The sequence below is a fragment of the Symphodus melops genome (genome assembly GCF_947650265.1).
Source record: "Symphodus melops genome assembly, chromosome: 2".
NCBI lineage: Eukaryota > Metazoa > Chordata > Actinopteri > Labriformes > Labridae > Symphodus > Symphodus melops.
Window position 1 is genome coordinate 5,806,596 of NC_136692.1, and position 12,595 is coordinate 5,819,190.

A 12,595-nucleotide genomic window follows, 5' to 3' on the forward strand; every position below is an offset into this window, starting at 1 on the left:
AAGTTATTTAAGTAGTCCAAGGATATATAATATAATATAGCGAAACAGAAAACATACTCAAATATAAAAGAAAAAAGAGTAAACATTAAAGAAGAGGACAATAATAATAAAAAAAAAGGATTACAATTAAAAATTAAAAAGGAGCAGACCAAGAAATACAAATGTTTATTTTTACTATGGTGTGTTTTTGTTTTCGTTGTCGTCTGATACTTTTAATGTCACGATCTTCTTTTAGATGAAGGTGAATTTTGATAAACTCGATTTCCCGCAAAATCACAGAAAGCGAGAGCGGGTTCAGTGTGTCATCTCCGGATACTGGCAGCCAATCACAGTGCTGCATTCTGTCAGGCCGCTTCCCATTGGCTGACAGCAGACTTATACTCTGTTGTTCAGTACAAATTGAGGGGAACCGCACACCGACAATAAATAATAGAATAGATAATCAATTATCTTATCAACAAAAAAATATAAATATATATACATCCACGTATGTCGGATATCAAACTACAGATTTGACAGTTGAATGTTGGGGCGTGCGGAGGTTTATTTTCTGGTAAACCATGTTAGCATTGCTAGCTAACTAGCCAGTGTCTCGTCGCCTCCTCTTCATGGGTTTCTGCCAGGCTTGTGCTGGAGGCAGCGGGACAACTATTTAATGCCATCGGCCAGGGTGGGTTGCCTTAATTTACACCCAATGTGTACCACATGCCGATTTTTGATTGTTTTTTTTATTTTAGCGAATGATTCCTGCGCTTATATAGCTTTCTAAAACATCTTAGCATTGTGCTCTTAGCTGAGCTAGCTTAGCTTCTCTGCTAACTGTATTTCGCCCACTAGCCTTAGCAAACGTGTAGCCATTATGTGTACCGTGTTTATTAACGTGTTTTTTTTAACCCGCAGAGCTCAGGTCATATTATGAGTGGGGCGAGTTGCAAAGCTAACGGCGCCGTGTACCCCGCCTCGTCGGCTGTGATGAACTCTGTGAAGAAGCCGAAGATGGAGCAGATCCAGGCCGACCATGAGCTGTTTCTGCAGGCCTTTGAAAGTAAGAGTCTGTTGCTCGTATTGCTTTAATAAAGCCTTTCTATTTTTATTGCATAGGGAGGACGTTCCCTTGCTTAAAACGAGTCTTTAATTACTAGTTTAACCCCACTGTCATTGCTTTTATTATCTATTATCTTCTTCTTGTTGTTGTGAGTAAACATGATGTAGAGTTGTTTTTCAGGTTATGACGAAGTGATTTAAAAGGTGGTAGATAAGATCTGGTCTGTGTCATAAGGCAGGACAAATGGACAACAGAATTGCCTTTTTATATATCTAAGCTGATTAAATGTATTAGACTGTTTTACTGGATTGATCTTTCAAAAGTTGTAGAGACACCATGGGATTATCAACATCACAGTAACGACTGTTTCTCTTTCCAGAACCGACTCAGATATACAGATTTCTTCGCACAAGAAACTTGATTGCAGTAAGTGATTGACAATACCAATGTATGCTTTAACACACACAAGGGATTTAACTTAAGTGAACTCCACTCTGTATGTACAAAGGTGTAACATCAAATATCAACAGTAAACACAAATAAGCAAAGACTAATACGCACAGGACAAGATGATGAAGTAAACGATAATAATAAAAACATATTTATGCTTCAATTTACATGAGGTAGAGTTTAACAATGTTTACATTAAATGTGAGTGTAGATTGATCATTGAAATTTAATAATACATATACATGTATATGTATAATCATAGGGACATTTGTGTTTTGTTGTTTTGACGTGTCAATTTTTAATTTATTCTTATTTTTCTTTTGTAGCCCATATTTTTGCACAGGTCGCTCACCTTCATGGCTCACAGAAACGGTCGGACGAATGCCAGAAGGTAAGAAATCTGATGATGTCTCCTCAGATATTATATGTCAACAAGAGTTGCTTTTAATACAAATGAAACTGCACCAACGAGGTATCATAACACACTTGATGCATGATCAGTTTAATGTAGTTTCAGATGGGTCACAGTACTTATAACAAACTTTTAATCCTTACCTGCAGGAAAGCATTCAAAGTGGATGACATGTTGCAGACAGTCGAGAAGATGAAGGTGGAGCAGGATTCTCCGAGGTAAAATAAGCTCTTAAAGATCCGCTGTGTCCTTTTTAATAGCTGAGTAATTCTCAGCATTATACCTGCCAAACAGTGTTAATGCGATGTGTCATTATTAATGTTGACACTTGAGGCACTCTGACTTATCTGTACATTTTTCTGCTCGTCGTTTAGCTTGACTTCACATCTACAGTTAACTTTCACTGGGTTCTTCCATAAGGATGGTAAGCAGGTTTTACTCTTTATATTTTAGTGTGATATGTTTGTTAGGAGAGACGAATCTGCACAGGCACTGAACATGGGCTAAGTTTAAAAATAAATAAATCATTGGATGAAGTGCAAACTATTAAGTACAACAATAGTTAACGATTGTATGCTCCTACTACATGTCAAGGTGCATTTTGTTTTAAAAGCTGATTTGCAGGGACACAAACTGTTGTCATTTACTAAATCCATTTCAAAGCAAAGGTTTTGGATATAAACATGGTGGGTGTAGTGACAGAAGATTATTATATTTTCCCTCACGGAGGTCATTGTCGATATCCAAAGAGCATCAGCTTTATAACCATGACATAGAGTAAATAGTGGCCATCAGTGTTTGTTGTGTATTAGAAATCAGAAGAAAAAACAAAAGATTAACATTAGATTGTTTTTGTCGTTATGCAGAAAAGCCATCACAGAATTCAGAAAATGAACAAAATTCTGTGTCCCTAGAGGTGCTACTAGTCAAAGTCTGCCATAAAAAACGCAAGGTAAAGTAAGCATTACTAAAAGTCTCTGGCTTTAGAGAACAATGGTGCTGCCTCTGTGTGTTCACTCAGTGTGGTTATTTGTGTTTCAGGATGTCAGCTGCCCTATTAAGCAAGTGCCTACAGGTAAAAAGCAGGTGCCTTTGAATCCTGACGGTAACCAAACCAAGCCTGGCTCCTACCCTTCCTTACTGGTGTCCAGTAACGAGTTTGAGCCCAGTAACAGCCACATGGTCAAGTCCTACTCCCTCCTGTTCAGGGTGTCATGTACAGGGAGAAGGGAAACTAATGGTCTGGTCAACGGAGAGGCCAATGAAAACATTGGTAGGGAATCTGCATCTGAGCCCGTTGTGGGTTTTTATTTAATTTTTTTTATGGTCTGTGTAGAGTGTGTATTTAATTAACAATTTAATGTTGCATGCATTTTTTTTAAAGATGTAACGGATACTCCAAGTAGAAAGAAGAGAAGTTCATCCCATAGAGACGAGGGAGAGGCCATAGAGACTTATGTTGCACAGATGACTGTTTTTGATAAAAACAGGTAAGGTTGTGTGTGTCTTTTTTTTTTTTTTTTTAAACTCTCTTTTTCTAATCCTTCGACTGGTCCTTCAAATCATTGCTGTGGTTCCGCCCCCCTGCAGGAGATTGCAGCTGCTGGATGGGGAGTACGAGGTGTCCATGCAAGGGATGGAGGACAGCCCCGTCAGCAAGAAGAGAGCAACATGGGAAACAATTCTCGATGGAAAAGTAAGGAGGGCTTGTACATGTGTAGACATCAACTGTGTTTCATAAGTAGTTACCTCCTCTTAGACACATCATATGTAAACAAAGACTGAAGTTCTCCAACCCTTTGACAGATTTCAGTCAAGTGGTGACATACTCTAAATAGCGTTTGTTTGTTTTTTTAGAGGCAGGTCATGATTGTTAAAAAGTAAATCATGTTGAGGAGTATTCTGTTGTTTTGATGTACCAATCCAAACGTTTATCTTGTCTGTTGCATGATGTCCAATGAAGACAGTTAGTGCTTTCACACTTGCACAACACTCCTGAATTATTCGGGTTGAGCAGCAGGGTTTAATCAGGAGAATTCACCTTGAGAGAGTGGCTAATGACTAAAGACTGTCTGCACAGGGCCCGTACCATCTCTTTGCACGTAACTTAATCGCTGCACTTTATTATTATTATTATTATTATATTGTTTTCTGTTTACTAGTTCTAATGTTTTTCTCTGCTCCTGTCGAACGACAAACAGCATCAACGCACAGTTAAATAATGCAATGGCTTCACTGACTTAATGTTCGTCCCACCTCCTCACCGCTGACTGTGACTGTTTGACCCGTCCCTCAGAGACTGCCACCATTTGAGACATTTTCTCAGGGACCCACGTTGCAGTTCATGCTACGCTGGACGGGTGATGCCAGCGGAAAGTCCACTGCACCTGTGGCCAAACCCCTTGCTACCCGCAACTCAGACAGCTACAGCCCCATGGAGACCAGGACCAGCAACCACCGAGCTGCCCTCATGAGTAAGTACAAATGTAGCACAGGTTAGTTACAACTATGTTTTCACATTGGCATTGTGATGTGTTGTTACAACCCTGGCTCAGGGGAGTACAAACATAAGGAAGTAAGAAAAACTATCAGTAACCTTAAATACTCTGTGAAAAGAAAAATGGTGGTTGAGGCCATGCTTCTGATCCTGGCTACAGCGTGATGGACAGGTGGAGGAACTTGACTCAGGTTTTAGTAGACAAGCCCACAGGTGCAGCAGCTCAGTGGTTGAGTATGGAGGTCAGGAAGTGCTTAAAAAAAACAAAAAAAAACCCCAACAAGATCAGTTTTGCATTTAACAGCTCCTCCGGTCAATGGGTTGTGCCAAGACAGCATTTAATATCAAAGAAATATAGCATGGCTCACTAAGAACCTCGAAAGGACGTATGCGATCATGTTGTCTTTCCCTTGAATATGCTGGATTTGCAGGGTAAATCCTTGAAGGAACAGACTCCATCGCATGAGACGGTGGCTGGAGTTTTTCATCCTGCTTAAAGAGTCCAAGGGGGTTATTGTCCATTTAGACCACAAGGGGCTTACCGGATGACGCAAAGAATGACCCAGATCACTCTTTCACTATGGTTGAGTAACCTTTCTGGTGAATGTCAGATTTTTTTTTTATTTTTTTTTTACGAAAAGAAGCTCAAGGGATGCTCAACACTTGATGAGTCCTCTTGGAGAAGAACACTTGGAGATGTTGGATCTATGGCTAACTCAAAGGATCGGAGTACTAGCCAACAGAGCTTTCAAGTCCTCCTTTGCCAGCAGACAAACATCTGTCCAAACATGGAAGACCTTGGGGCTGAACAGGTTTGTTAAATGGTTAGCAACGGTTGCAAAGTTTCTGCGAACCTGCTCTACCAAAGAAAAGTTTCAACTCAAGATGAGAATTTGGAATAGCAAAACTCAACAGTAGCATCTCCTTCGGCACTGATAAGACAAACCTTTCCTCAACCAGTAACCTTTTATAAGTCACTGTGGCCTGTGTCCGAATTCACTCTTGGCAAGGCTCAAGGTCAGAATGGCTGCCGCTAGCCTCCTGAACCCTTCCTCAAGCTGAGCTACGGGTTGAGACCAAACCGAGCTATAGATGTCAACATCAGCAAGGTAAGCCTCACAGTTTGCAAAACCTCTCAACACTGTCTCCAACAGATGCTGAAAAGTGACTGGTGTGTTGCACATTCCCGTGGCCCTAACAGTGTACTGGGTCACGGAGCAGAAAGGTTCACACTCTCTCTCTCTCTCTCTCTCTGTGATGGGGAAAATCGGTGCATAATCGAGTTGTGTCTGATCTTTATTGAAAAAGGAGCAGGGTATCTTCAGGGGCGAACACTGCGTTCATGAATGCCATGTTAAAACTCTCCCTCTTCTCAGGAGTTATTCTGTCAGGATGTTACGTCACAGGAGCCAACTTCAGAAAAGACAGTAGAATGTTTTCTCATCTGTTGGTCGAGGTTTTAGATTTTGTGTCAGCAGTCGACCCTTTATCAACAGTTAATGTTTATTAAGGACACATTCACGCATTTTATTTCAAACCAGACTCTCTGAGTGATAGTTTTTTTTTTAATTGCTCACCCTCTGTGGAATTTTTGGTCTATTTCTATCTAAATCTGTGAAAAGGTCTTCAGTGAGTCATTACCGCTGAGTCCTTCTCCGTGTGACTCAGAACCTGTGATTGTCCTGGCAACTTAAATGTCACTGCAGGAGACATTTTCTGTCATGTTTCGATGAATGAACTTCAGGCAGCTGATTTGGCTTCAAATGTTGCCATTGAAAAATGTGTGATGTCTGTCTGAGTGGTAAATGGGCAGCAGTGTAATCCTATCACATAAAATGTAAAACTCCAGTCGACTCGTCGATCCAGTGCTGTTATAATCTGTTTGCACCTTTCAGGTAAACTAGCATAATGTGGTGCTATCAGAAAGTGTGCTGTTAGTCACAGCTACAAGATTTCAATTAACAGCATAATTACAAGAATGATAAACTTTTAATGATGAGCCATTTCCCTGCTCTAGTTTCTCATTTATTCTTGGATCGTTGTACGAGTCTAAAGTGGGGTCGAGCCACCTTCCAGGATTCATTGTCAAACGGAAATGTGAACTAAATTAAACGGCAAAATCTGTTCTGACAGCTTGGATACGAACGAGCTCCAGCGGCGAAATCAGCCTGATCTATTGTTTCCTACTCGATTCATTGCGAAGCATCGATTTGGGGGACGCTCTGTTCTCACGTCTAGTTGTGTCTCTTGTGTAGACATGGAAGGAGACATGGGACCGTCTTACAGGAAAATGTACTTGGTTTGCTTTCATCTAACAGAGATTTTTTTTTTTTTTTTTTTTTAAGCAGCCAAAGGCTTCATCTGAAGCCGTTAAATACTGCTGGTGTTACAGCGGCTTCTACAGTTGTGTGTGTGTGTGTGTGTGTGTGTGTGTACACTGTGTGTATGCTGTCATTTCATATGTTGATGTCTTGGTCAAACAATACATTTGCTACGATTTCTTTGAAAAAAAAAGAAAACATGTTTGAATGTGTCGATTCAAATTTGTGATTCTCCAAGAAATAACTTCTCCATCTGTTCCCGTCAGCAGTGAAAGAGTCAGTGAGCACAGACATTCAGACGAGGAAAGAGCAGGTCCCGTGTGAGCCTCGGCAGAAGCTACGTATATTTTATCAGGTACACAACAACACAGGAACACATTTGGCTGTTGGACTAATGATTTACATCCATCTGTAAGTGGCTGAAGAGCAAAATGTATTTGTGGTCTGTTACTGAAGACTTTTTACTTTTTATTTTTTTTGTTTGGAATAAGTGATGTGATTTGAGACCAAAGAAAATGTTGACTTAAATGTAATCTAAACTCATACACACTCGTATATCACAGGTGATAACATTTTCAGCTGTAGCTCTGGTGTCATGTATTACTCTAACAATCATCCTGATAAATTTGTTAGCGGTTGACTTTCTCGTCTTCGTTGAAACTAATAAGATCCTTCTTGTTCAGTTCCTGTACAACAATAACACACGGCAGCAAACGGAGGCCAGAGACGATCTTCACTGCCCCTGGTGTACCCTGAACTGCAGCAAACTCTACAGCCTGCTCAAACACCTCAAGCTCTCCCACTCCCGCTTCATCTTCAACTATGTGGTGAGACACGGCATGTGTTCTTTTGTTTCTGCGTTTGTCTGAGGCCGCGTCCACGCGGGGGCGGGTGTTGTTTTCCTCCTCCGTTGTGAAAGAGAGAGAATTCTGACGCACGCTTATTAGAACTACACATGAAAATGTAAATCCTTCTGTTTTACTGTCAACAACGATGTCCTTAGCATGCGATTATCTTCATTCCTCTGTGATGACCATTTCATATATATAAATGTATTTTAAGCAAGCAGCAAACTCCGAAAAACATTTCTGACCTCTGATGTGAAATTTTGAGCGCACACTTTACCTTCTGGATTTGCATATTCAAAGGAGCAGAAAGATTGGAGAGGCCTGCAGAGTGGCTGTGTTATTCTCACATAGTGCAGGAGACCATTTTTGTTCCGTTTTGGTTCAAGCTGCTGTCGAGCCACAAAGTACAAAAAGGGGAATCCAGGGAAAACCTCTGCCTTTCCTACCTGCTTATTATCCTCCATCTGTCTCTTTCCCCACCTGATGTGTGTCTGCTGACATTTTTCTCTTTTTTTTTCCAAAACCTTTAGCCTCACCCGAAAGGAGCGCGGATAGACGTGTCCATCAATGAGTGCTATGACGGCTCGTATGTTGGCAACCCTCAGGACATCCACAGCCAGCCAGGCTTCGCTTTCAGCCGCAATGGGCCAGTCAAGAGGACCGCGGTCACTCACATACTGGTTTGCAGGTAAACATGAGACATCGGTTCCAGCTTTATTTATTTATTAGTAAGACTTTAGTCGAACTCTCTGTTGCTCCATAAAGAGCCTGCGGCAGAGTTCAGTTTAAAATCAGGATAATAATGGATGAGAACTTTAGTATTCACAGCAGAGACGTGACTCCCTGACCGGGCGGCACTCTGCTTTTGGTAAAATGAGAATTCAATACGAAGCTGTGACTCTTTGTTTTGCGCAGACATCTGTGAGTCACTCAAGATGAGACCAATTCATTTTTAGATTCTCTATCTTTTTTTTTTTCTCTCAAAGTCTGCTTTATGTGGAGTTCACGGCGGGTAAGGCCAAACTAATATGAGGAGGGGGTTTAGTGCAGAGACAGTTTCCATTTCTCGAGCTGATTGTGAGGCCTTTTGAATACTCACCAATCTTCCTAAATATGCTCCTTAAATATTGCTATCTCCAGTGATTGTCTCAAAGGTGTTTTCACTTTGGAACAACTCATGACACACGACTGATTCATTTTACCCTCAGTGTGTGTTGTGCAAAGCAAATTCGGGGTAGATGCCATTTGAAAATGAAATTAAAAAAAAAAAAAAAAGGAGACAAGTTGGCCTCCAGGAGTTAAAAGTAAAGTGGATCTTATTGAACAAAGAAGGAAATTTAAGTCTGACGTACGTGGTGTATTTTTGGGGTTTGTTTCTCCCACTTTCACCAGGCCTAAGAGGACTAAACCGAGTCTGTCAGAGTTCCTGGAGACTGAGGACGGAGAAATGGAGCAGCAGAGGACCTACGTCAGCGGACACAACCGACTGTACTTCCACAGTGACAGCTGCATGCCGCTGCGGCCTCAGGAGATGGAGCTGGACAGCGAGGACGAGAGAGATCCCGAGTGGCTCAGAGAGAAGACTGCCACGGTGAGAAGCCTTCGCTGACCTGTGATCAGCCATTGTTGGATTCAAGCTTTGCAGGGACGCACACTGAAGTTTGGGACGCTAAATCGAACAAAAGGCACTATGACGATCCGTTTCCTGCCTTTTCCCCCTTTGCCAATCACATCCCTGTCGAAGCTTGGTTGTACAGATTTAGGTGTCTGATCACCATGGCAACAAAGACTTACAGTGTCTGACAGCATCAATAACATGAAGGTGTAAAGATTTAAAAACTGTTGCCAAGTACAACGTTTCATCACTTCAGTGTCGATGTCCTGAATCTGCCAACATGACTGTCTGCTGTCTCTACATCACAGTTTGAATCACTAACACAAAATATGTCCTATAGATGGACAAGAACCGGCGTACGACCATTGTTCATTTTTGATGTTTGCAATCATGGCTTCTTTTGCTTTTCTTAAGTAAATAAATCAATTTGTCATTGTCTTGCTAGTTGTTGTTTTTTACTGTTGCAATGTTTTACCAGGTTTTTTATTTGTTGTTTTTCTTTACATGATTATAATCATACATATCTGATTTTGTTTTCTTACAGCAACTGGATGAGTTCACAGATGTAAACGAGGGAGAGAAGGAGGTGATGAAGCTGTGGAACCTGCACGTCATGAAGCATGGGTATGTTCTATGCAGCTGTCGTTGAATAATATGAATACTCAGTATTTTGATCTAAAGAAAAATAAGAGACCACACCAACTGTTCGCTGAATTAGCATCTCTATATGCATGGAAGTCATTTCAGTACAGATTAACTCTTTTTAACACTCTTCTCTTTCTCTGCAGTTTCATAGCCGACAACCAGATGAACCAGGCCATCATGCTCTTCGCCGAGAACAACGGCGCTTACATCGTCCGCCGCAACCTCTGCCGCAACTTCCTCCTGCATCTAGTCAGCATGCATGACTTTAACCTGGTGAGCACGGCCACCATCGACCGCGCCGTGGCCCGTCTGCGACAGATCCGGGAGGAGCTGCCCAAAATCGAGGAGGAGCAGCAAGACCAGATTCTGGGCTCAGCCGGAGTCTGCAATGGGAACTCCGTCGCCTCATCTGGGGGGAAACAGGGCAAGAGGACAAAAAGCGCACTGACGGACTGAGGCAGGCTGGATCGAATTCAAGGAACAATGATTGATGTGGTTTTTAATTTTCGTTGTTTAGTTTTGATTTTTTTTTTTTTTCTTTAATGAACATTACCAACCCTTCGGTGCTTAGACGTGAGAACTGGTCTCTGGAGGTTCTGACATAAAGCAGACCTGTATACAAGGTAAACAAGTTTTTGGAACTTGAGAATTGAACCAAATATGAACAATATCAAAGTGAATCACCCACCTCGACACAAACCAGGAGTTTTGAGGACCGGCTGATGCAAGTTGAACCTACGTCATATGCATTTGTAGGTGCCGCTGAAGTACATGATCTGTGATTGGATGAGAGTGTGGACAAACGGAGTCTTCTGACGTGGCACAACTGTATTTGTTATGTCCTTGTTCTAGAAAACTGTACGAAGAGTACAGTTAAAGCCGGACTGGTAACATTGTCACTGCTGATTCTTTGTATACATACATGATAACCTTGTTGAAAACGTATCCTTTTATCTGATTCTTTTAGCACTTGGTGTTTGTGTTTAGGAGGCTCACCTTAAATTTGTCTTCTTTTTTTTTTTTTTTTTTTTTTTTTATTCCTGCTGTGCTGAAACGTTAAATGCAGCCTTTCTGCCGTCACCAGCTGAGAAACTTTGGTGGGTTTGATTTCACTGTTGTGAATGACATTTCATTTGAAGGTTTATACAGTTAAGAGGGACTTACATTGTCAGAGTATATAAAGCGTGTTCGAAGGCCTGAAATGGACTGTTTGTTTTTGGCTGATTATCTGCCTGGAAGAAGATAAAAAAAACGAAACTCCTCCTTCATCACCCCCTTCGCCTTTTTGGCCTACATTGTTAATAGCTCAAGGAAAGCCAGGGAACTTTTCTGATTTTTATTTCCGAAGATTTACTGAAACAACCAGCAGAACATCACCCCATGTATCATGTAGTGTGCATAGCGAGCAAGATGTAAAGCGGACAGTTTTGTAATGCTGCTGGCACCTTTAGTTTGTTTTTGTTATTTTTATCATGTCAAGGTCTGAACATGTTGACTTTCAACATAACTACCAGTAGCTGATTATTGACTGAAATGTGTATACATGTAATTATATCAAATGTTTAGCTGTGCCCCATTCTGACTCCATGACTGAACAAGTGGCAGTTCATCTCTCAAAGCAATATGCTCTCCACGTTTGGTTTCCAGGTCCAACTTCATAGTGTGTTCTTTTAGGTGCAGTTTATGCCAAAGGGTAATATTTCCATCACTCTCTTAGTTCAGGACATTTTATTAGAATTCTTTCTTTGTTCATTTTATGACAAGTTTCTTAAAAAAAAAAAAAAAAGACACTAGTTGTGTTTTTGTAGTGTGCACATGAGTTGGGGGGAATATCATAAGTTACTGTCATCAGACTTCCTCGTGGAAAACCAAATGATCTATTTTCCTGCTTCCAGTATTCATGGAGGGTTTTCTGTTTTCATCTGGATGAAGGGAGACGTATTCAGAAATACTGTCTGAACACCTTGTTTCAAACGTGTGAACTGTACACTCTGGCTATGGGGATTTTTATATTTAAAGAAATAAAATACATTTGACCTTATTCATGTCTGTAATGTTTTGGAAACCATGACTCTTTACACTCAATCCCGGTCTTCTCTGTCTGTCTGGTCTGGTTTGGTTTAGTCTACTTTAGGCCATGAATACATTTTCTCTGTCAGTGTTCAGGGCAGGCACTGGATCTATGTAATGTCCCCATATTAACATCTGCATGAGAACAGTCACCCTGTTTGAATGATGTTGCTCTCTTTAGGCTAAAGCAGATTATATTTGAAAAAAATCTAAATTTAATGATCAATTTTATATATTAAATTAAATTCTCCCTAAATACTTTGTATTTTACTAGTTACATTATAGCTCATTGTTTTATGTACATTAAGGCAAAGACGGAGGAAAAAAACAGTCTTGAAGTTTGCTCAGTGTTTTGCCTTTTAACAGATTAAATTTGAGCAATTGATTGTACCCAAGAACATGCAATGAAGTGATCTCTGACTTTAAGCCAGTGTCTACTGAGTGAAGTCCAAGTTAGATGTTTCATAGACATTTTAATTTCACTTGTTAATGTTAACTCCCTGAGATGTGAAGTTAAAGGGTCTCATTGCAGTTTTTCTCTAATAGTATTAAATTAAGACATGCAAAATGCAGACCTTACACATTTCCCACTGTTACATCACAAGGAGAACACATTTGAAACCGAACATTTTCTCTGTGTTATAAGACTTATGGAGACCACGAACAAAGGACTGGTTGGGTTTATTTCAATT

At 40.7% G+C, this 12,595-nt stretch overlaps 1 protein-coding gene across 2 annotated transcripts; it reads left to right on the forward strand.

The window, feature by feature from the left end:
* The first annotated feature begins 349 nt into the window (after positions 1-349).
* suz12b (SUZ12 polycomb repressive complex 2 subunit b) lies at positions 350-11,874 on the forward strand. 2 transcript variants are annotated; one of them, XM_079338621.1, is made up of 17 exons: positions 350-670; positions 901-1,045; positions 1,425-1,471; positions 1,822-1,886; positions 2,057-2,125; positions 2,282-2,331; positions 2,774-2,859; positions 2,949-3,180; positions 3,292-3,397; positions 3,498-3,603; positions 4,204-4,381; positions 6,992-7,080; positions 7,409-7,552; positions 8,104-8,261; positions 8,966-9,164; positions 9,733-9,812; positions 9,977-11,874. In XM_079338621.1, the coding sequence occupies exons 1-17, from the start codon at positions 656-658 to the stop codon at positions 10,287-10,289; spliced, it is 2,082 nt and encodes a 693-aa protein (XP_079194747.1). In that variant the 5' UTR covers positions 350-655; the 3' UTR covers positions 10,290-11,874. The 2 variants fall into 2 exon arrangements, with proteins under 2 accessions (XP_079194747.1, XP_079194748.1); XM_079338622.1 differs by having other exon boundaries at positions 6,995-7,080.
* The last annotated feature ends 721 nt before the right edge of the window (positions 11,875-12,595 follow it).